This window comes from Python bivittatus, unplaced genomic scaffold, assembly GCF_059951505.1.
Source record: "Python bivittatus isolate LINGU-HERP-01145 unplaced genomic scaffold, Pbiv_v1 ctg000330_np1212, whole genome shotgun sequence".
NCBI classification, from domain to species: Eukaryota; Metazoa; Chordata; class Lepidosauria; order Squamata; family Pythonidae; genus Python; species Python bivittatus.
The window spans coordinates 1207449-1233473 of record NW_028277058.1 but is presented as its reverse complement, the minus strand read 5'-3'; the positions used below and the strand labels follow the sequence as shown (position 1 = coordinate 1233473).

Sequence of the window (26025 nt, the reverse complement as noted above, 5' to 3'; positions counted from 1 at the left end):
TAGTTTAACACTCTCTGAAGTTTGGGGAAAAATGAATAGATATTTCCAACTTAATCCCTACAATTTCAGACTATTATATCTAAACCATCAATCTAAATACACGGATGGAGCTTTTGTTTCATCCAATTTGATCTCAAATATTACGCTTCTCAATGAAATGGATTGACACCTTTTAATGAACAGATGTCAAGCATTTAGTTACAGAAATGCAAGTTATTTACATACTTATATAAATCCATGTAGGAACACAGGAGTCTACCCATAATTACAAATAACTCATAGGAGAACAAACTGCTTATTACTACTTAATGCAAGGAGGCAAAATGTCATGAATGAATTAGTACAAGATTTAATCAAATAGTTCAATCTGAAACCTCCCTGAAAGAATAAGGAAATCTGTACCACCTCTAACATATGCAGCACAAAAAAATATCTATCAAATTGAATGCAACTCATCAAAATTAACATTCTCTTTTTATTGCATGTCTGGAAAGCCCACTGAGCATATGAAAGGATTGAGAACCTGGATGCTGTGCTGTATCTGGACTGACCAGTCACAAATCATGCAGAGTCACAGCAAAGGCGATTAAATGTGAGCCTCAACTTTCTGTGAGGCTGCCATCCACAGAACATAATAAAATGGAAAGAGTATCAGTGGTGTACAAAACAACGCCCTTACAACTGATGTGATTGCCCAGGATGTAAAGTGGTTGTAGGACCAGCTTTTGATCAAATGACCTATTGCAATGGTCTCTCAACTGCCAATGCCTTCATTTCAATGTAATAGCATGAACAGATGCAAAAGCCATTTACCATGGGCAAGAGACGATGCTTTATGTAACAGCCAGAAAAGCAATCTGGCTTCAGTTAGCTTTCGTGAGAAATGGACACAGCTTTTTTTTTTCACTTTGAAAAGCAAGGATAACACAAGTGTGGGTCATCTTTTAATTTGCTCTTCTTCTCAAGAATGCAAGAAGCTGCTATATCATAGGCCACCTAAGCCAGTGTCAGGTCCAGCCCAAGAACAACAGGGAAACAGTCCAAAGTTCAGTTCTTTTATTGCTTATACCATATAGACAAACTCCTGGCAGACTAAATTTGTACTACTGCAACTAGTGGATACATGCTGGGAGATTCTAGGGAGTGGCTATCCGAAATCTCCTGCTCCGGACTGTGTTGTCTCTTGTCTCTCTGCCCTTCTTGGAATGTGCCCCTTCCTTGCTCTCTCCTCCAAACCACCACAGCCATTCTTGCCAGGAACTCAGGAAGAGTTTGATCTCATTATTTGTTTCCTTTCAACTGGAGATGCCAGGAGTCAAACATGGAATTTTCCGCATGCAGAGCAAATACAGCAAGTGACTGACCTTCCTTCGTTTCTCTCTCTGAAATCACTGTCCTTGATCCCTGGTATAGATTTGCTGACCTAAAATGCTGACACAATAATGGTTTGGAACAAGATGACTTGATGAAGATTTTAATCAGATTGTTTCGACTTCACCTGAAGTGTTACAAGGGGAGAACCACTGGGCTTTTCTTTCTTGACCTTCTCTCTTTTCAACTGTACTCTCTCAGTGTTGCCTTTGAAACAAAAACAGACCATCTGGACTTCACTGTCACAAACCCAGTATCTCAATAGGCATGAATAAAGACAGAATCGAACAATCCTTCTGCCCTCCCATCTCCCCAATTCCTGCAACAGTCAATATCTCTTTCATTGGATCAAGTTGCAATTCCTCTCTTTTGTCTGCTGAAGCCAACATTTATCTCTACCAGGCTCTTATGTAAATGTTCATTTCCCCTTGACTTCTAACAAGAACAAAAGCTCAGAAGAAAATGCATCAAGGAATGCTAGCAGCAGCAAGAAACCTCACATGATGAGGCCTGTGAAAGGCAAGATTAGGATAAACAAACAAGTGAGAGACACCACAGAGCTTCTGGGCCAGCTTCACCAAGGTGTTTTCAAGCTTCTTGTACACAGCCACAACTTTAGACCATCATTAGATCAAACCTCCCAGATTCTCTCCCAGTTTATAGCACAGTTAGCTATGCGGGATGGGAATCATAGGTGCTTCACATTGGGTAGTAATATAGCCACAAAACTATTGCATCGCTACAAAATAATGAAGAATGAGGTTACAGAATCTGCAAAATCAACATATCTCTGATGGTAACACAGAATCACCTGACACTTGAAGAAAATATTTGCCAGGATGGTCCTCAACAATGTGAGAGCAAATCCACCAGGAATGACATTTCTGTAATTCAGAGCTGCGGAATCTTTTCATGGCAATGATCCTTTTTGAGCTTTGAAGGACATCCAAGTGGGGGAACATTCCAAATAGCGGTGGATAGCAGCAGAATAAAAGTTCATTTTGACTGTATTTATAGTTACACTGAATTACAGTGAAATACACAAATCTATACTTTCCTCTCACCTTCAAGGCTTCCCAGAAGCAACTGGGTGGCCACTACAGGAACAGAACATTGGACATGATGGAGCTTTGGCCCAACTTCTTTATTTGTTAAATCTATATCCCACCTTTCCTCCTATTTTATCCCTACCAGAGGAGTTTCTCATTTGTTCTTCTCCATCTTTCCTTGCAAAAGAGATGCATAAGACATGTGATGTGAAACACAGCAAGCAGATTCTTCTCATGGGACCTGTTGCCCAACTGGAAATGTGAGTACTGTACAAAGGAATTTATCTGCTTCTTTTAACAGGCTGGAGGTTCATTTCTTCTTACTACTTGAACAAAAGTAAGCATATGACAATATTTCATTTCATCTGTACAGCTGAACAATGAAAGAACCTAATTTCGGTATTTCACCTTCCATGAATGCTGTAAACAACCTGCTCATCTCCCTAAATTGCTTTTTAAAAAGTAAAGCATAGATATGGGTGGGTGATCCTGTGTTTTACAAGAACTCGCTGCAGACAGTGGTTATTATGGAAATTATTAGCACCATCAAAGCTTAATGGAGATCTGTTAAGAATATTATGCTAATCTGTAAAGTGCATTAAGCACACCATGACACCACTCCAGTAAAAAGACATTACAAATCATGTCATCCATCGCTATTCCAAAGTTAAAACAAAATTCTCTCCAGCAGTGTAAAAGAAATTAATTGTTTTGTCTATAATCATACAAATACATTCAACAAGGGTAATAAGCCAGATAGAGATTAATAATAAGCATTTATTACATTAGTATTCCACCCTGCTTCCAAGGAGACTAAAACATTATAACAACCCCATAAAGTAAATTCAGCAGACCGATGCTGAGCCTGCCTAAGGCCACTCATTGCTCTTCAGATCTAAGCTGATTTTTCAGCAGAGGTTTTCCAAATACAGTAAACCAGAAAAAATCTGTTCTCAAAGGGACACTGGGAGAAAAAGAGAGAAACAGATCCACATTCTATCACTAACTCCCATAATCTGGTGCCTTCCAGAAAAACAACTGTCTTAGACTACATGTTCCATTAAGTGATGATTTATTTAGCCATAGTTTATTGAATAATCTACATTTGCCAAATTCATCAGACTACTGGTCCATCGAACTGTATTACAGACACCAGCTATCCTGGGCAACAGAATTTCAGGGTTTCACACTGGAATCTTTCCAACTCTATCTAGAGATGCTGGAGGTTGAATTTCAACTTTCTCCATGCAACATGAGCTCTTTTGCACTGCTGAGAATGTGAATAAAGTACATCACATCTGCAGACCACAGGTTGCGGAATGCTGTTCTGTTTACATTGGCACCAGGTATCTCCAACTATGTTGTTAATAGCCAGCTCCAGGAACTGTTTCTCATGACTAAGAGAGAACAATTGCAATCTTAATGCCTCATATCACTGATTTCTGAAGCTAAAGTAAGACAACGTCTAGTTCATAGGTAGAGCTTAGCAATGTGCAGTATTTGAATCTGAAGCAGACCAGGCCAACAGGTCGTTTTAGGCTTAGGAAAATACATGTTTGAGTTCAGGAGGCAACAACAGGGAGTGCCATGTGATTGCATCGTGTCATTGCCTCCATAAGGGCTTCTGAACACAAACAGGCAGCCCAGGAAAAGGTGTGGCTTCTTTAAGAAGCTGCCAACACTTTGCCTGTTTTAGATCCAAACACTGCACACCACTATTTATAGGGCAGGGCAATGCCTTGGATTCAGTCTCCAAAAGGTCCCTCAGAGCACTTTGGACATGATCCTAGGACTTGTATGCAACAGCTTCAAGCCCTGGTCCCTCTTTTCAAGGTGCAACCAGTATTAGTTCTCAAAGGCACTTCATATAAACTCTGAAGCACAGCTTAACTCTACTAGCTCATAACAACATTCTGCCAATACAGCTGCCAGCTGTGGCAATCCTGCCTTCCCCAACCAGCTTGAAAAGCTTGAACGTGGGGAAGGAGAGCAACATAAACTACAAACTGTAACCGGAGATACGTTTCAGGGGGAGAAAACAAACAAGGGGCAGAGGACTTCCCCCAGCAGCTAAGTTTAAATAACCAAACTGTCAGAGCTCCTCCAATCCTACAACATACAGATTAGGAAGCTTTCCAAGAAGTAAACAATTACATGCCACTCCTCAAGAGCTCTGTCTGCTCTCAGTACCAAGAGCAGAATTTAAAAGAAACTCACCTTTTCACACCTCTAGCCACATCTTCCAAAAGAGCCTCATATTAACCTATGGAAAAGAAGTCACAGCAGATGGTAGCATTTGGCTGACCTTGACTGACTTGATCTGATTAGTCCTTAGACAGGATACCACCAGGAAATCCTAAAGCTGTCCACAAGACTGGAAAGTCAAAGAAACATCTTAGGAAAAGATAATGACAAACTATTTCCAGAGTGTTGCCAAGAAAACTACACTGATGCATCCCTATAATTACTACAAGTTCAGGTCAAATCAAGACAAGAAAGCAAGGAAAAAAATTCCTCTAATTATGGAAGGATGCTGGGGAAGACCAAGAAATGCAAGAACCAGCAACATGTCAAGTAGGCAAGATTTTATCCCTCATTGGGGGCGGGGGGAGGGAGAGATCTCTTTTAGGGGCGGGAGAAACACAACAACAAAGTGGAGGGAGGCTACCAGAGAAAAGCACAATTTTCTCCCAAGGAATCCCTGGAACTCGCAGCTGCTGAGCCCCCATTCCTTCCAGTTTGCAAAGGCGCTCAGGAGTGGGGGATCTTCCTCCCCACCGTGGGGGTGGAGGGGAAGACCCTGCAGCGATGAGGGAGCTGAACAGGAACAGCGGCCAGGAGGATTCGTGCCAGGGACCCTGAGGGACTTCAGAGGACCCCAGGTGGAAGCTAGACAAGCCCAGGAAAAGGGTGCCCAAAACGTCCTGGGAAATCGAAAGGGGTTACGGCAACTGGCTGTGCAGCAGAGGTGGGGGAGGGTCCCAAAGTCCCTGCAGAGTCAGACTCCCTCGAAGCAGGAACAAAACGGTTGGGGACAGTCTGAGGCTTCAGCAAGCCAAGGGGGACGCCAAGGAGATCGGCGACGGGACGGACAGGGAGGGAGGGAAGTAGACGGTCCTTTCTCCATCCGGATGGCGGAGGCCCAGCGGCGGCGAAGGGAGCAAAGCTGGAAGGGAGGCAGGACGCTCGGCGGGGAAGAAGCTCCAGCGTTCCTCCGCGGCCGCGAGGCGGCGGCGGGCGACAAGGAAGGGCGGAGGTGGCGGGACGCTTTGTTCCTTACCCTGCGCGGAATTCGGACCAAACTTTCATTCACGCTGCCAGTCCAGCGATGCCCTTGCTCAGCTCCCTTCCACCGTCGCGCCCCCCGGAGTGTTGTTGCTGCCGCCGCCGCCGCCGCTTCGGGACGCAGCGTCGCCGACCGCGCGGGAGCCCAGCCACCCGTTTCCCCCAAGCGCGGGCGCCTCGGAGCGCTTCAGTTCACGCCAGCCCACGAGCCCGCGGCGGGGCTGGCAGCAGCAGGTGCTCCGGCCGCCAGGCCCCCTCAGCGCCCCAGCCAAGGCCGTGACGAGAGCCCTGCGCAGCCGCCGCAGCCGTCACCGCTCTCCCCTTCCTTCAGTCGCCAGCGTCGGCTGCATCCTCGGCGCGTAAAGGGGCCGGGCTCCGCGCGCGCAGCTCCGCCTGTTTTCGGCTGATGGGCAAGGCTTCCAGCCGGGGAACCGTCCGGGAGTCCCGGGGAGGCGGATCTTGGCCCGGCGTCCGTGAGGGTTGGCTGCCGGCGGGGCGCTCCGCTCTGCTCCCCCTCCTGGGCAGGTGGGCGCGGAGGAGCGAAGGCAAGCGATCCAGTTCTTTTCGGATTAATAACCGCGATTCGGATGAAGCCTTCAGGGGTTAATCCAACAAGATCATTTGCGTGCGGTTGCATAGGAATAAAACTATATTGAAAGCATTTTACGCAGGAGGTAGCCCGGAGCTGCCCTTTTTTTACTTTTTTTTTTACTTTCCAGTCTAACCTGGGGTTTCCTCGTGGCCTCCCATTTAAGTACTGGCTAGGTCCGGTCTTGCTTAGGTTTTTTTTTTCAGACAAATTGACTAAATGTTGCCACAGGTGTTAAAATAAATTTCAGAATGCAACAATGACACAACGTGTTGTTTTAAGATTCAGTATGAATTGTGAAAATAGTATGCAGTACATAGGTTGGAGAAAAACAGTTATTGTATTTCTTGGGCCTGTCCAGGAGAATCGTCTAGAGCTCTACACTGAATGGAATTTGTCTGTGCAAAAACGTTTCTCTGGTTGTTTGCAGAAGGAGTACCTACAAGCATAGGTATCTGATACAAGCCACAATAATGTCATTGCACAAATCCACATGCATTCATGATACAAATTATGCAATATCATATACACATCATGACTGGCTCACAACAATGCCTTTTTGCTATAGTATCATGAGACATCATGAGCTTTTCCTTGATGATGTAGAGCCCATTGGGCCCCCAAAGCCAGTCTTCATTGTTTTGACTGGTGTGGAATAAGTTTACTGTTAGTGTTTCAGGTAGGTGAGATGGTCTCACAATCATATGTGCTAACTAAGAAGATTTTCAGAGACGTCCCACAAAAAGTTATTTCTGATTCTCAAATGTACTGTACTGTACAGAATCCAACTGAGTAATTGCATCATTATTGCTACAAACAGTCCCTCTCGGCCATCAGCTCTTTTAGGTGAGGTCTGCTCCCCAAACCAACTTATCTATCAACACTTTCAGAACCCCAAAGTCCTTATATACAAATATACATATATGAAAAGCCCTTAGGTATATACTTTTTGCTCTTGTATTGCTTCCTGTTTTTCTCTTGTTCTGTTTTATTCAATACAGTATACAAAGACAATTTCTAAAAAGCACCTGCATAGTGTGTTATATGAACCAAGAAAATTCGTTTAACTGAGTAATTTAAGCTAATAATGGGCAAACATGGTGTGAATGTAGCCAATCAGAATTCTCCTCCTATTCAACTACTCTTTATGCCCAACCCAAGATAATGCCCAAATGGGATGGGCAGTGTGAGAGGCAGAAAAATTCTTTCAGCAGAGCCTCCTATTCCTATTTATATTTACTTTTGTTGTATTTTGGATGCTACTGGAATGAACAGATTGGCGAAGTAACTGTTACTGGCCCCTCAGTGCTTGCTCAGGTAGACATGGTTGCTACTTTCTTGTGATTTCGTCTCTCCTCCTTGTACAGACTTATTTAGCCCCTTTGGACATAGTTGAGATTGCTGCAAAATTGTCATTCTGGAAAAACTCTTGGCTACACTGCTAGCATGCATAAGATTATACAGACTACCTTTATGTAAATTGCAATTCTATTGTTGATCTTCCATATTGTGTATATCAGTGTTTCTCAACCTTGGCAACCTTAAGCCAACTTTGCTGGCTGGGGAGTTCTAGGAGTTGAAGTCCACACACCTTAAAGTTGCCAAGGTTGAGAAACACTAGTGTATATCTACTTATAATATAGACCTGGAATAATGTTTACAGCAAGGCTGCCAGAATTATGCTGCAGAAATCTAGATGATCAATAGACTCTGCTGTTCTTAGTGGTGGTTTGAATTTCTGCAGCCCAGCTAAGGTAGCCCTAATATTTTTATTTTGTCTTCAAGTCAGACATGATTCCATGCAATTTTCTAGGCAGCCTTTTCAGGAGGGGTTTGGCCTTGCTGCTTCCTTCCTAGAGCTGAGAGAGAGGGCCTGGCCCAGGGTCACCCAGCTGGCTCTCATCCCTAAGGCAGGATTAGAACTCCAGTCTCCCTGCTCCTAGTTCAGCACCTTAACAACTAGTCCAAACTGGCTCTCTGCCCTAGGATAAACTAACTTAATTTGTAAGATATTGCTCCCTAGTAATACATTACAATTAAGGAGAGTGAAAGAAAGCCTCTCCCTATGATCACAGGATTTGTTAAAAGAAAAGGAGAATAAACTAGACAGAAAGAAAATATTACATCAGAGGACCCTTTAGCACTCACTTTTGACAGCCACAGATACTAAAGATACAAGAGTATTCTGGAACTTAATGCTAATTTAGGTAATAGTAAATTATTATTATTATTATTGGTATATTTTACTGTTCAATTAAATGTATTACATTTATTCTGCTCTTGATTTCATTGAAATTTTGTCTCTCTCTCTCTCTATATATATATATAATATTGCATTTAATTGAAAAACCCACTAGCAACAGCATGATCCTATACATGTCTACTAAATTCCATTGAGTTCAGCAGGCATAGTTCCCAGATAAGTTAGCTTAAGTTTTCACTAGATACCTTAGACTTATCACTTATGCAGTACAAACAGTCTAGATAAACCATACCTCATCTTTTCAAGCCAGCTTTAGCAATCACTCGCTGGTTGTACTTCTCAGTTGAAGTGAGGTATCCTCCTGTCCCTTCCTGAGTGATCATGGGTAGTTATTTTATATTTTTGCATCCTAGTGATGGTGTGTGTGTGTGTGTGTGTGTGTGTACACATTCACATGATGGTGAGTCAGATGTTCTTGGCCCTGAGAAACTGTTGGGTGCCCTGCCATCAGAGCCTTGTACCCTTTCCTCCCATAAAATGCATCTGTTATGAATCAAGAACTGGGAATTGTTCTTGTTGAGGTATCAGCTAATCTACTGGGAAAGAACAGACAGGGGGGTGGGGGGACATCCACACAATATTAGGAGGAGCTTTTTATCCCATTTATGTTTCCATTCTTTAAGGAAAAAAGGGGTCCTAAACAGCTATACTAGTGCTGCAGGAAAATAATTCAAGATCAGCTGTGATAGATATTGTGTTTCACTTAATCCCCCCATCAAAGAGAACTCTGCAATGTAAAAAGCCAACTAACAGTATTTCTTCCTTGAATGAGGCTCCCATTCATTCTATATAGGCTGATAAAACTCACTTTTATTAAAGTGGTCCAACTTTAAGATGCTTTTTTCAGCTTTCTGAGTCTTTTCTTTATTCTAGTCTCTTAGCTGTTTGACCAGGTTCTCGGCCATTCTTCATCTGACTTCCTTCTCATATTTCACTGAAGCTGCCCTTACAGTAGAAATCTGCCAGGGAGAAAACACTTCCCACACCCTTTTCTTTTATTCTAGTGACATATAAGGAAATGACAGCTTTGCATACTGGTAACGCACGCGCGCACACACACACAAAACTGTTTCCTGTCCTAGATTATTATCTCTGGTTGGTATCACTTTTTAAATAGCAGTTACCTATCCAGAATAAGCTACATTACAGCCTGATGTTTCTATAGAAAGCCATCAAATGAAAAACAATATAACTGAGTAGATGGACAAATAAACAAGGATAATCCAGCCAGAAATTTTGTAATTCTACAAGAATCATTTCAAAGAACAGTTGAAACATCAGTACACATCGTCTAACAGGTTTAAATTAATTCAACAGTTTTTTTAATATATTGCTTTGCATTTTTTTTCAGATTAATTACAATATTATACTGCATTTTTAAAAACTTAGGGCCAAACTAATACTTGATTTGTCTGATATCACTCCTGGATATTTGCAGATTTTGCTAATCATGTGCTGCTGATTTGAATTTTCAAAGGAGCATTTAATGATACAAACATTTGCAGCCATGTCTCAACATATTCAATGGATTAACAGGATTTAACATGTTGTCAATGTTTTAGTTTAAGAAAAGATATAAAAATATATGTATATTTTGTTTGACCTGATAAGCATCTAGATCAGGGACACTTCTAGGGGGTGTCAAAAAAGTCAAAATGCCTGTGTGATTGAAGCCTCACCCCTTTTTACTTGTGTGCTTCAATCACGCAGTCTCAGTCACCGCTGCCCTCTTGACTTTTTTACCTCTACCATGGATACCCCAATCTAGATTATTTACATACATACATACATACATACATACATACATATATTTGGTGTGGAGAAATAGGCTACCCACTTTGCATACCTGAAAATTACCTTTCTGTTCTGGGTTTGGTTAAATTTGTACTGCTGTACTGCTGAACTGGTATTCAATGGTATGGGGTTTCCATCCTGTGGATTTTTAAATTCTTAGATCCCTTTTTTGGTATAACTTTAACAGTAAAAAGCAAGTAAGAACACATCTAAATAGAGAAAAAATAAAACAAAATGAACTGATACTAAATCCTGGGCAATTTTATCCAAAGTAGCATGGGACGTATTCCCAAGTAAATTTAAATATCAAATCAAATCTTTATTGCAGTCAAAGACCAGCATAAGGAGGGTGGGATACAGTCAATTAAAAAGCATGGAAAATGCATCAGAGTTTAAAAAATTAATAATAATAGTAATAATTATAATTATAAAAATCTAAAAGATATAAAACAGTATATATCTAAAAGGAGGGGTAGGAGCATTAGATGGGTGTAGGGGAGCAAAAAGGTTAGTATGTGTCAGACTGTATCAAATTACAGCGCACTCTAGTATGACGAACTAGATGCTCATTAAGACTAGTTTATGGCACAGGCCATCATCTGACAAATTTTAATCACTGCTGCGCAGAACCTGGCAACATTATATGATGTAGCAGGGTTGGTATCTGAAAGCAGCAGGAAGGTGTAGAATCGTCCTGTGTGCCCTGGATATTTATGCAGTAATGGTGAGATGAGGCTAGTACGAATGTCTCTGTAATACAGGCCCTGGAAAAGCACCTGCTCTGTTGTTTCCGTGTGTCCAAAGTCACAAGAGCATTGTCTCTTCGGGTAAGGAAGCTTCCTGTATCGTCCTTCAAGGACAGCTGAGCGGAGGGTAAATTTAAACAGGATTGTATCTTAAACCATCTGTAATGTTGAAGTAACAACAGGATGCCAGGTCACATCAGAGATGTTTACAGGGAAGATCAAGAAAGTCAAAAGATGGTGACTATGAATGTGTGGTTGAAGCCCCACCCCTTTTTAATGCAATCCATAAAAGGGAGCGGGGCTTCATCACATGGTTTCAGCTGTCAGCTTCACTTTTTTGACACCCCCCTGGTGGGTGCCCCTGATTGTAATCCATATTAATATCTTATGCTTAAAGGATCTTTTTACTCAATTGTAGAATTTTAACACAGTCTTCAATTGCACTAACACCCAATATATGTTAGCTGAAGATAATGGAAGTTGTAATGCTACCTATGAGGAGGAGGCAACCAGGTTACTGAAGGTGCACATAAGTGAGATGACAACTTTGAAATATAAATAAATAAATATAATTTATTTGTTAGATGTATTGGGACTACTGTTCTGATCTTCCAGCTGTGTTGGACTGACTATCCAAGATCCTCCAGATGTGTGGAGGCTACTGCTCCAAAGAGACCCCTTGCTTCATCGTGCTTGCTATCTTTACCTTTATCTATCTTTACCTTTTATGTTTTATTGATTTTGATTTCTTTGATTGTTGTGGGCCACACAGAGTCATTGAGAGCCAGGTGGCATACAAGTTTAATAAATTATTGTTGTCACACAGTCAGCCAGATGTTTAGACTGGCTTTGGCATTTTTATCTACCTATCAAGTTCTTCCCAAGGACCTGGGATAGGCAGATGTTGTTTGATGGTATATTATTATTAAGCAATATTCTCCCCAGTATCCAGCCAGCACTGCATTTGCCACAGCTCTGCATGGATGGATCCTTGTACACACAGACTTTTCAAATCATGTGTTCTATAATTGCCAGCAGTGTAATGTAAAACATTTGGTTTCATCTGAGTACTCATTTTACACAGATTTTCCAATACAGCCTCTTTTTCCCCCCCTCCAAGCATAAGCAGACAACAATATATCAAGAGGGTATTTCTGACTAAGCATTACTCATTTACTCTTAATGCTAATATGTCAGGAAAGTTATTTTCTTTCAGATATCAAAACTAAAAAAAAAATGTTTCCAATACTGAAACAATGAAGACGGTTAGTGCTGATTAATCCTCAGTCATCAGTTTAACACCAGCATGTGCAATACCCCTTTTACCGTCAGTAAATGAACTGTTCAACTGTTTAGACAAAGTATGTTTTGGAATTTGCTTTTGAAAGAATGACTCAGGAGAAGCATGGCTCTAGGCTTCTTCTAGAGAGCTATTAATGCCCCTTGTATTAGATATGAAGGCACCCCAATTTAGGTTTGGGAAAAGACTATAACAAGCACAGGAGCCATTATTTTCTTTTCTCTTATCCAGAAGCAAAGGTTTGGTTTCGTAACTATCCAGAACTGAAGAAAAAAGAATGGGAAAAATGCAATAATGATGTCAAACACACACACACACACACACACACACACAGACTATATATGGAGAGAGAGAGAGAGAGAGAGGCTTCTCAAGCATATATGGATTAATGTATGACATAATAGTTTGAGTAAAAGTTTACCACGTTTCATTGTAAACATCCATACATAATCTACTGCGTATCTTAGAAGCAACACGTTCATAAATTGCAAATAACATTAGGTCATCCACTGGGAATTGGGGCCATAAATTTGTCTGTCCAGTATTGAAGAATTAATCTCTTGGCTGTAATAACGACAGAGAGGCTTCATTTCTGTTGTCCAGCTGTAATTTCCATATAATAGGTAGGTAGTTAAAAATTATATCTGCATCCAAAAATATTATAATTGGTCTCAAAGTCAAATTAATATATGTAATTCTTCCCAGAACATTGTAGGAAAGCCTTGTTAGTCTGTGTTATCCAAAGATCAGAAGGAGTTTGGTAGCAGCTATATTGACTAACAAATTTTATAAATTTCCTTGTGTTTCATTAGCCTGAGTCCCCCTCTTGACAACATCCACCACTTGAATGTGTTTTTAGACCATTTTGGAAGCAAGAATTCAGCTCACAGGAGTTGTTGGTCTCCTTTATGGATCCTTGAGACTTTCTTGTCAGATGTTTGACAATAGGTTTAGCAGTGGCACTCATGGTTTCCTCCATGACTGGCAACACTACTTAGTGCTTCCTAACTGGCTGTTTATCCTGTGGAGTTTGTCAATGGCCCTGCTTGAAATTCTCCGTAAATATTGACTTCTTTTTCTGCCAACTCAAAGATTAAAACCTGGATGCAAATGTAAATTTACCATTCCAGTACAATACAGATGTCACAAGCAGATTGATAGGTTCTCACGGTTTATCAAATGAAAAATCTGATAATGGTTTGCTTACATATTTCCACCAGATGCCTTGGACCTACAGCTCTTAGAACTTCTCAAGTCTAGGTTTTCATAGTCCCAACACAACAAATTGGGGAAAACTGAGCTATAAGATTACCTATACTAGCATTTCCCCATATTACTGCAATGTCTGGGTCAATTGTACATTACATGAAGTACTTACTGAATCCTTAATGGACTTTTGCTGACATCAGGACTGAAATGATGAGGTTTTATGGATTTGTTTATAGATGAGAGATGGGGTATGAAAAGAAAAGATCATTTGTTGTATTTTAAGAGAAGGTGATAAGTTACTAAAATTGTTTATACTTGTGATGAAGGTGGGAAGTCACTTTATTTTCTTTTTCTTTGCTATATTCTTATTTTTTCTTTCTTTTCTGTTTCTGTTTCTCTTTTTTCCTTTTCTTCTTTCTACTCTGCACCTTTTACTTTTTCTTTTTATTCTTTTAATTTTTTTCCGTTTGTATTAGTTTTTACTGTTGTAATTTTAATTCTTAATAAAATTACTGTAAAAAAGTACTTACAACTCTTTCTCCTGGCTTCTTACATAGCTTAGGATTTTTTCAACATGGGTTGATTAACAAACGGTAGCAATTTGATTTGGACATAACGGATAGATTTATACTCAATCAAAATCAAACAAAAGGCACAAAGGCTTCACATTGTGTGCCAGTCAAGCCATAAGATTTTTGCCTTTGTGTTTTAGTGTTTTTTAGACCACTCTTACAATGTTATGATATTGCATTTAATTACTGCATTTTCTGAACGCTAATGATTTGGGTGTGTGACCTTAAGATATAATATTCTGCATTCACAGGAATGACTCCAACTTTTGGTTAGATTACATTTATTGTAAGGCTATTTATCCTTAATAATTGTCAGGCTAGGACTGTGGAGACTATAGTTCAGATCTCTACTCAGCTATGAAATTCACTGGATGATCTTACTCATCTCCCATAAAACATTGGTTTTCTGAGTCTTACCCTAGAATCAGGCATTGAGTTAGATCAGTCTACCACAGAATTGATCCAGACTACACTGGGACTCATGGCTAGTAATAACACTTTGCATTAACATGCCTTTTATGATGTCTTTCAATAGCAGTCTTTCTATGAATTTTAATTATGAAACTAGCTGAAAGTTAATAAAATATGATAAATCAACTTGCTAAAACTCAGTGACAGATATGATCTTCCTTTGGTCTTTTCAACAGAAAACATACTGCCTTTTGAAAATAACCTTTGAACATATTCTGTTTCCTTCTTAAACCAATTTGTCCCCTATTCCTCATACTCATGTCTGTTTTTCATGTGAAAAATAAGTATTGTTCTAATTACAAGTGCAAACCATGTGAGTTAAGGTTCTAACTTCTGATTATGGTAATCAACCTCAGTTAAATTCTCAGCAGTTGGATGTCCAATAAGGACAAAGCAGCAGTTCAGCTGTATCAATCCCATTTTCAGATCAGATGAAAACAAAATTTAAGGCAGTCTTGAATATTTGTTTTAAGTAACTTTATAAAGAAAACCCCCAAGATTGTGTCCTTAGAGTAAACAGGAATGATTACAAGCTAAACATCACCCTTTTCTAATATGCTTCTTAGATCCTAATCAGTAATCACACAATGGGATGGCTGATAAATAAATAAATAAATATCATATGATGCATAATTGCATAACATGAAGACAGAAAGTTTAAGCTTTTGCTCCTTACCCATATCTAGCACATGTATGCAGAGAGCAATTTGCACTAAAAAGAAAAAGAAAAAAATAGAGGGAGCATCTTTAATGCTAAATTCCACATGCCCAGCTATATGGCAGCACCAAGCCAGCTTAGCTGATTTCAAAAAGCTAAACAGGATTGGACCTGCTTAGTACTTGGATGGGAGACCACCAGGACATCCTGAGATATACAGTCCTGGCCAAAAGTTTTGAGAATGACACAAAGATTAATTCTCACAAGGACTGCTGCTCCAGTGTGGAAGATGGCAATGTGCATATACTCCAGGATGTTATGAAGAGTGGTCAGATCAATTGCAATTAATTGCAAAGTCCCTCTTCGCCATGAAAATGAACTTAATCCCCAAAAAACATTTCCACTGCATTTCAGCCCTGCCACAACAGGAGGAGCTGACATCATGTCAGTGATTCCCTCATTAACACAGGTGTCAGTGTTGACCAGGACAAGGTTAGAGACCACTCTGTCATGCTGATTGAGTTAGAATAACAGACTGGAAGCTTTAAAAGGAGGGTGGTGCTTGAAATCATTGTTCTTCCTCTGTTCACCATGGTTACCTGCAAGGAAACACGTGCAGCCATCATTGCTTTGCACAAAAAGGGATTCACAGGCAAGGATATTGCTGCTACTAAGATTGCACTTACATCAACCATTTATCGGATCATCAAGAACGTCAAGGAGAGAGGTTCAATTGTTGTGAACAAGGCTTCAGGGCGCCCAAGAAAGTCCAGTAAGCACCAGGAAAGGTGATTCAGCTGCAGGATCGGGGCACCACCAGTGCAGAGCTTGCTCAGGAATGGCAGCAAGCAGGTGTGAGTGCATCTGCACGCACAGTGAGGCAAAGACTTTTGGAGGATGGCCTGTTGTCAAGAAGGGCAGCAAAGAAGCCACTTCTTTCCAGGAAAAACATCAGGGATAGACTGACATTCTGCAAAAAGTACAGGGATTGGACTGCTGAGGACTGGGGTAAAGTCATTTTCTCTGATGAATCCCCTTTCCAATTGTTTGGGGCATCCGGAACAACCTTGTCCTTAGAAGAAAAGGTGAGCGCTACCATCAGTCCTGTGTCATGCCAACAGTAAAGCATCCTGAGACCATTCCTGTGTGGGATTGCTTCTCAGCCAGGGGAGTGGGCTTAGTCACAATTTTGCCTAGGAACACAGCCGTGAATAAAGAATGGTACAACAACATCCTCCAAGAGCACCTTCTCCCAACCATCCAAGAACAGTTTGGTGACGAACAATGCCTTTTCCAGCATGATTGCCATAAGGCAAAAGTGATAACTAAGTAGCTTGGGGACCACAACATCGAGATTTTGCGTCCATGGCCAGGAAATTCCCCAGACCTTAATCCCATTGAGAACTTGTGATCAATCCTCAAGAGGCAGGTGAACAAACAAAAGCCCACAAATTCTGACAAACTCCAAGCATTGACTGTGCAAGAATGGGCTGCCATCAGTCAGGATGTGGCCAAGAAGTTGACTGACAGCATGCCAGGGTGAATTGCAGAGGTCTTGAAAAAGAAGGGTCAACACTGCAAATATTGACTCTTTGCATAAACTTAATGTAACTGTCAATAAAAGCCTCTGACACTTATGCAAATGCTTGTACTTATACTTCAGTATACCATCGTAACATCTGCACGAAGGTCTTCCAACACTGGAGCAGCAGACCTTGTGAGAATTAATCTTTGTGTCATTCTCAAAACTTTTGGCCAGGACTGTAGACTAGACTAGAAAGTTAGGGGGAAAAAATCCTAGAAGAAGGCAGGGACAAAATCCTTCCTATCATTACTCAGATATTCACGAGCACAGCTATGAATTCATGAGAAGTTGAACTCAGTTGAAGTTAAAAATAAACTCAGCAACTCAACATTAAACACTAAACGAATAGTAACCAGAGTAATATAACTGCAGTAGGAACCAGTTTCTTTGGATGATTCCAGACATTCAAGATACATCCAAGCTTATCTACTTTTATTTGCTCTTCTAAGTATCTAAATTACAATAATAAACCAGATTCTTTTTTGTTCTGCCAACAAACATAACCATCTTATTTTACTGGACAATTAAAAGTTTTTTAAACTGTGAAAAGAGGAGTGATGCAGGCACGAAACATGCAGATGAACAAGATTACAAAGGGAGCATACAATAGGGCAGGGTTTCTCACCTTGACAACTTTAAGATGTGTGGACTTCAACTGCCAGAATTCCCCAGCCAGCCCATTTTTTTTTTTAAGTATATATAATTGATTACGTCCAGGAAAAAAAAACCCCATTCTCTAGAGCAGTGTTTCTCAATCTTGGGAACTTTAAGATGTGTAAGATGTGTAAGACATCAACTCCCAGAATTCCCCAGCCAGCATGGGAGTTGAAGTCCACACATTTTAAAGTTCCCAAGGTTGAGAAACACTGCAATAGGAAATATAGGAGGTTCATTTCCAACTGGCATAGTTAACACGAGAATGTTGAAAGCTCTTCCAATGCATCATCAGCTAATACTATATAGATGCTGGATGACCCATCTTTGTTAAAATGATATTTTCTCCCCTGGGATTGAACAACTGGAAGTTAAGCTCTATTCACACATGGAATGTTTTCATCTTCTTCCCCTGCTTTTGAAGGGTGATACCCTCCCCTAGCAAGAAAAGCAGTTTGAATTTGAATGAGGAAAAAGATGAGGACTGAAACATTTTACAGGGGTCAGTAAACCAGAACTCAGCCTTGGAGAATGGCAACTAATCACAAGCTGGGCTCACCCCTCCCACTATATCATGATTTGTTTAATTATGGTAGGTTGAATAAACCACAATTGACTGTGTTCATATTTCACACTGAACCATGAGTCATAGATTATGGATCATATGCTACCTCAGTCTCAGACCACTACATTATGGCTTAATGCAACAGGTGAAGGGAGTCATTGTGGATCAGCCCAAAGGCCAATCCAGTTCGGCATTTAGTTCCAGATGTGTGTTGAAAGGCCACTAGCAGGACTTCAGCACATAGCCTCTTCTCACACCCATTTTCCTTTAAATGAAACTGAAAGGTATCTTGCCTCTAATACTGGAGGTAATATTGATCAAAAAGCCCTCTGAAACATTTGCAGGGTGTTTAGGCAGTGGAGATATTAAGAATCCACTCTACTTTTAAGATGCGTCCTCCAGAGTCTAGAGCAGGGTTTCTTAACCTTGGGAACTTTAAGATGTGTGGACTTCAACTCCCAGAATTCCCCAACCAGCATGCTGGCTGGGAAATTCTGGGAGTTGAAGTCCACACATCTTAAAGTTCCCAAGGTTGAAAAACCCTGCTCTAGAGAATGGTGTTTTTTTTTCCTGGACATAATCCATTATATTAAAAAAATGAGATCTGCAATGTTTGGTTACAGATTTTGTAAATTTTCAAACTAAAACCATGTAAGAAAACAGAAAGGTGTTTGGCATATTTAATCATGACTGCATCTGAAATGTAATTACCAAATGGACTTGAAGTTTATGTTTCCCACTTTAGTTAATGAATTGAGGCTGTAATCTAGCTAATCTAGATTACACAGGATTAACTTCTAAGTAAAGCACAATAGGATTGTGCTACATTGTTAATAAAACAGTTTTTTTCAGACATTTATCCTAGGGACTGATGACATACATTGGTTTGTTTTTCATTGTATATGATAGTTTAAAATACATGTTGGTAAACATAAGTAATAATATCTTTTTCATATGCAGTACTGAATTTGTGAAATGGCCCTTGTTCAGCTGTTACAGAAATAAATATAGCATTAATGGTGGGAATATCAGCCAGGGAAAGTACCAGGAAAGTACCAGGAAAGGTATGTCTTACATGAGTTGTAATCACTGTAAAAGATGGCAGCGAGTCACACGCTTCTGAATTCTTAACTAACATTCAACACTGACTAGTATGAATCGTCAGTCCTTATGACCTATGCAGGGACCTCTAGTACATACACCACTATAAATAGAATATCAGATGTCTTGTGCCATGCAGATTAGCTGAGTTCCAGGTAATCTTCCAAGATCTTCCTTATACTACAAGAATGTCTGGAGGTGTGTGGTGAGAAAGACTCTCTTGTTTCCTTTACAGCTACTATATTGGGGGTGCAAAAGCTGGACAACCACTAGATTGTCAGGAAAGAGATACAGAGAACTCTAATGCTTTGCTGACATCTAATCACCATTTGGAGTTTTGCGCCCCGGATATGGCAGCCCTCATCACCTTTTAAAAAACAACAAATATTTCAACATTTTCTTTCTCCTTTGTTTCTTGAACTGTAATAACTTAGCCAGGAATAAGCCCCATAAATAAATAAATATAATTCATGAAGCTGTTTGAGGTTAACATTTAAGAAAATGATTCACAGTGTCATTGATATTTTTTTCTCCTCCCTTTGACTTTTTTTCCCCCTGGGAAGTCTCCAGAGGGGACCAAATGTAACACGGAGGCCCCAAGGGACCACCATTAATTGGAAAACAGACCAAGGTGTGGCTGGAAGAATACCATGAGGATCTCTGTAGGTCAGCCCCATTCCCAAACAACCAGAGAGTGACCATGGACCTCTGAGGTGGGAAAACAAGTCATTATATGGAGCTGGTTAGTTTGTGGTTCATGGTGTTGTACAACCGCATATTGTCACATGTGCTTCAATATTCCAGGCAGCCCACAATCTTGTATAAAATGTGGTTCTCTGTTTGCGTCATGATCACTTGCTGTAGAGAGTAATAAAGGTGACCTTGAAGGAGATACGCATGCTCCATTGCCAAGGCAAGAAGGAGTAAAACATTTCATAAGTGCAGAATGTCCAAATAACATTCAGAAGTGGTTCAAGCAGACATCTCCCTAATTCGCTGAACCAGAAGAAGGTGTGGGAGCTACAACACAATGAGACTTGCAAGACTGACATCAGCTGCACTAGGTAGACCAGACCAGGAAATCAACTCCACAGGAAGGCTAAAACTACTTTTACCGAAACTGGCTATAACAACAAAACCTTGCCAGTCTGATTTCCCCACCTCTCAGGCATGGGATCTGGATGTTAGGTGAGCCCATCAATGTGAGTTTTCTTTTTTATGATTGGAGTTGGATTTGTTTGCTAATATATCTTATTATGTATGCTTGCTGGGTTTTAACCATTTGTGTGCCACCCAAAGTCACAATTGTGAGATTGATATAATCATCATCAGACAGGCTACAGAAAAGAGAGGTGCAAAAAACAGAGTTAAACACCATTTAGAGATCTCTGTCATCAACTCTTCACATGGGTTGTCAAAGCTAGAGCCTTTTCTGCCTGTAGCATCATTGGATAGCATTGAATAATGAACTGGAAATAAAAATTGCAGCTTTGGTCAAGGTGGGAAACTTGTGGGTATCTACAACATCTGTAGATAATAAATGATAGCTCCTGTTATCTCTGGCTGGGGCAAATGAGAATTTGAGTTCAACAATATCTGAATGGTCACAGATTCCACTAAAATTTTAAGGCTGGATGAAACCTTGTTTGGTTTGAGGGAAGGAGAACATGCCCTATTTTCCTTCCAAGCTGAAACTTGTTATTTAATAGTTCCACCTCTTCTCGAAAAGATTTGTGAGAACAGGCCAGCATTGTGGTGAGAAGGGTGGGGTGGATATCTCCTTGTGGAAAGAAGGGTGAATAAAAATATTAAGAAATACAGCCGAAGATAAAAAAAAATACTGAGAGAGTCCAATCATTCAAGAATTGGTTGCAGTGTAAGTATTTGTCTTGTATGTTAACCAAGTCTTGTTTTTGATGTCTCTTGCCTACTAACTAGTGGCAGTCTAGATTTTTGCGGCCTAGATCTGCCAACATGTAATGGGTTTATCTTTCAGTCACATCATCTTACTTACTTGTACATATATTACATACAGTTTCTCTTCTATATTTTACAGAACCATTTAAGTAGTTTAATACCCAAATACCACACCTTCATCACATTATCACAACAGGTGAAAAAAAACCACAGTGTAGTCTAGTGGTTCAAGTGTTGGGCTAGGAGCAGAGAGACCCAGATTCTAGTCTCCCCTCAGCCATGGAAATTCCCTGGGTGACTTTAGGCCACCTACCTCACAGGGTTGTTGTTGTGGGGAATAATTGGTGGAGGAGTGTTCTGTATGCTGCCTGGAGCTCCTGAACAAAAGTAGAATATAACTGTCATAAATAAATACTGGAGTATTCAAACATTACATGCCTTCACCAAGAAACCACATACTGTACGTCATTCTTAACCAACCTAGCCCCTTCTATATGAGATGAGATTACAACTCCCAGTATTCCCTAGCGGTATGAGTCTTAATCCATTAAACCATGGTTTACAGATCACAATGGTTGAGTTCAGGTTCACACAATACTTGTCATGACTGCTTAGTGTGTGTGAATTCTGATGTGAGTTCATTCAGCGTGACTGCCAGATCAGTTTGCATAGGACTGCAGTCTCCAGTTAAAAGTGCTTCTTCTACAGCTGGTGATCCTACTGCAGATGCTTAGAAATTCAGCTTCAAATAGAGTTATTTGCAGCTCCTATTTGGATGCTGAATAAAGGTTAATGCCCAGCATCTGTTGGTAGAAAACATTCACCGTGTAAAAAAGGCTCATGGGAGTTCCACGGTGTTGATTCACGTCACCTACGAATCCAGCTTGCGATCTGTTCCAATTCCTCACTGACCTAGAGTTAGTGGTGACAACTGCTGACTCATTAGTAGCCGTCATTCACATTTTCTGCAGGTTCTCTCTCCCCCCACCAATACGTCTTCCCTCTAACATACAACAGCCAAACACTCCTGCAGAGAAACTGGATCTGCACTGTAGCTTGAGATTGGATCAGTTTCTTCAGAAACAGCCAATTCTCAGAAGAATTTGGTTGTAGTACAAGTGAGCTGATGAAACTCTCTCCCTCTGCTTTAGCAGGAGACAACGTTGCAACTATATGTATAATATCCTCCCCTACTGTCAGAATAAGGCAAAGCTTATAGAAGTATTCATCTTTCTTTTTTCATTTATGCATTAGATTCTGGCTGAGATCATAATTGCTAAGCCATCATGAGGTTTGTTTTGTAGCCTCCACAGCAGCTAATCTTGTAGACTCTAAATCTGGATCTTCTCTTCCTTTTAGGGCACAGAATAATGTAGCTTAACCAACCTCACTGCATATTAGCCTGGTTGAAAAAGTCACTAACAATGCTGCTGTAGGAGAAGAAGTAATTGATTCAGACAGGGAAGGTGCTCCAGCATGGAGATTATCCATGAAGATGGCTATCCTGAGTCCGTGCGTGAAGCACCTCTTAATGAATTGTTATCAAGAACTCTCAAAGAGCATTATTCTCTCTGGACTGCAGGAGATAATACTCTGAGCACATGGCCATACTTCTGCATATTATGTGCAAAGTTTAATCCACTGCTCTAATTTTGCAAGCCCTTCTCATCACGTTTCATAAGTGCTTTCTGGCTGGTCAGAATTCTGCAACTGTTTCTCTGCCACCATTCTAGCCAAGTTTTGATGTGTGTTTAACAGAGTTGTGAAACACTCTAATTATGATGCTGGTGGATTATCAAAGAGGCCAGTTAAACAAAGCCTGATTTTTCATGGGAGGTTTTGCTGTGCTCCCACACTCCCAGCATGCCCAGTTGAGGAATCCTTAGACGGCTGTTTCTCAATCTCAGCGACTTTAAGGCATGTTGTTTAAGGTGTTCCCCATGCTGGCCAGAGAATTCCACACATCTTAAAGTTGCTGAGATTGAGAAACACCACCTGAGACCTTCTCCTCTGTTACTTCTCCCTACAGCCCAGCTTTAGGAAGGAAAATGCTTTGGAACTTTCCCTGTTCAAAGCCCAGAAATACTTCACAAACAATTGACAATTCTAAAACCAAAGAGGTAGTTGCATATCCATGACGTTTTGCATGTTTTATGAGAAATTTCCTTAGAAAACCAATTCTTTAGATATAAAAGAGAGTTGTATAAGAAAAGAGAAATATAGAGAAAACAGGGAAAGGCCAAATGGCTTAACACAAAATCGATAGAATCAGTCTAGTTAATCTAGTTTCTTATTACCTCCTCAGATAAACTCTTAGATTTCAGCACAGGTTTATTGCAGAGACAACATCTGGTCCTCCACTTTAGCTGTTTATAGACAAATCTTTTCTGGTTCCCTCTAAGGACTGAACCCTTAATTTTACAGAATGTGGGAGGATTTGGGGGAGATTGGCTTTGCTCAGTCAAGGACAGTCCTCCATCTCTGCTGTCTAGGTCTAGCTCACAAATCAGGGGTCATCTAGTGGCTCAGCCCACTTCCTGATAACCCTTCATGGAATTATTGAGCCTAGTTTTCTCCAGTTGCCTTGTATAAATGGGATTATATCTTTTAAGAAAGAAAAACTGAATTCTGCCTATTCAGACCTCTCAGTACATAGTCAATTTCTCAGATGCTTTAGGATGCATTCTGGTGCCCTATCAAAACTAGGAATTTGTCACACCAGCCTTTTACCATATATAGAGAGTAAAGAAGATGACTTTGAGAGAGAGAGGGACTTGCTGTCACCTCCTGATGCTGAAACCCACAGAAAATCGCTGTCCCACAGTCTCCTCGTGGGGAGCAGCCATCCAGAGCACATGTGGGCGATCTCCCATCTTCTCCTTATCTGGAGAGGTTCCAAGGAATTGGTCTACTCACCACGGTAGTTGGTCTTTGCCGTGGTTGTTGGCTCTGTTTCGCAGAGCCATCTTCAGTTTGCCATACCTCCCCCAGAAATATTCAAATAAAAGAGAGAGGGGGACTTGCAAGATTGTTACTGTAGCCAATCTACATAAAAGTAGTTTTTAGTCTTCTGTGGAGTCTATTTCTTGGTCCCGTCTACCTCATAGAGCTGACACGATGCTGCCTGGGAATTCTGGGCATTGTAGTTGTAATGCATCTGAAAAGATCAGTAGGTTGGGAAAGCCTTCAGAGATCCAATATATCTATTATTAGTTTGTTGCATTAATGTTCTTCCCCTTGTCGTGTGATTCCTTCATTTCACCCAGAGAGCTCCATCAGGGAAGATCAAAGATATTAGCTACCTAAATTAGAGCTGAATATGATGACCCCCCCATCCCAGGTGAAGGTTCACAATACAGCACTCTAGGCTAACCGAGACATTTTCACATCTGGGAAATGAAATCCCACACGCAATTGTCACTAAGAATGAAAAAAAGCAGTCCATGCAATGAAACCCTGCTGCCTTTCATGACATTCAGAGCCTGGCTCAGCTGAATGGCCCTGAGTTTGATAACAAAACAAAAGGATTACAATTATTGTCCTTAGCTTTATACATTGTGATAATCCATGGCTTGTTTTATTCATGGTTTCGGTCCCAAACAATGGCCAGACATACATAAGCTATAAACCATGGTTTCCAAACCCCAGTGGCTGTGATGGCAAACAAGCTAAAGCCAAACAAAAACATAATGGCTTAAAGTCTGTTTCTCAGAGATAGTCAACCAATCGTCACGCTGGTTCCAAGTAACAGGATGATAAAATATCACCTATCTGTTAGAAAGCCACAACACCATTAGAATTAGCTCCTTATCAGGAATGTCTACCAAAGCCAGGGTTTTTTTTGCATATTACATAGTAGATTCCTTTTTCTCCAACAGCAGCAGTAGCATCTGCAGCAAACTATCATGATGCCCAAAGGGTGTCATCATGCAAATGCTACCAGTCCAGATTTGCATCCCAGTGTCTGGTGCAAAGGCATAAGTCACAGCATTTGCAGGATAACATCATCACGCGCGTATGGCCATTTGCAACCTCCACCTCGTCAGTTAACTCCTACGGTTCTATGGTATATTTAGCCTGCCAAGAAAAATGTAATGTCAATGTTCACTAGCCACTTAGGGATAATATTGTCTTAATGCCGTGTTTTGTTGTGAGGAGAAAATGACTGCTTAGGAGAAAATGTCCCTATCTCTCTCTTTTATATTGTGCAAATCCATATTTAGTTACTGTTATGTAAATGCAGGTTACAATCAGGCTACTGATTGTATAAAAAGTAGTAAGGGGGCTAATCACAGAAGTGCTAAAGTACTTAAGGAAATGCAGCTTTACAAAGCAGGGAGGCAAAAAGAAAAAAAAAGAATGAATCGCCTGCCAAATAGTTTAAAAAGTAAAGTCTCCTGCAAATCTAAGTTTGACTCCTGGTGGCTTCACGGACATGCCTATGTGGTGGTATCAGTGCAGAAGCCGTTTGGCTATTAGCCTTGAGGGCAGTGGAACTGCCTCTGAAGCCTCCTGCTGGGAAACTGGTGGGCTTCCTTGTTGGTTGGCCCCTCTGGGAAGAGACTGCTGAACTAGATGGGCCAGGGGTCCAATCCAGCAAGGCACTGCTTGTATTCTTATGCTATTGCCGTCTTCCAGGAAGTTGTTCCTTTTAAAAGGAAGCCTATAGCCTTGGTATTTCCTGGATGGTCTCCCACCCAAGTGCCAACCAGATCTGGCCATGTTGGGTTTTTGAATTTTTTTCATGTTCTGCTTGGGCAAAAATGTATTTCCAATATGTACCGCTGGCTTTCAAAAAAAATCATTACTGATCTTCAGTGCATGTAACACTTGAAGACAGCTTCAACAGTGACCTCCATTATCAATGTTTTAGAATTTTCCCTAATTTAGATCCTT

The 26025-nt window shown here is 40.7% G+C and overlaps 1 protein-coding gene across 1 annotated transcript in view; it reads right to left on the bottom strand.

Moving 5' to 3' along the window:
• Positions 1-6077, bottom strand: part of GRAMD4 (GRAM domain containing 4) — a 102274-nt gene extending 96197 nt beyond the window's left edge. The window contains exon 1 of the mRNA XM_088141639.1: positions 5701-6077. Within this exon, the coding sequence (XP_087997765.1) occupies positions 5701-5729 (29 nt within the window). The 5' untranslated portion in view covers positions 5730-6077. The remainder of the gene's footprint in view (positions 1-5700) is intronic.
• Positions 6078-26025: the final 19948 nt, after the last annotated feature.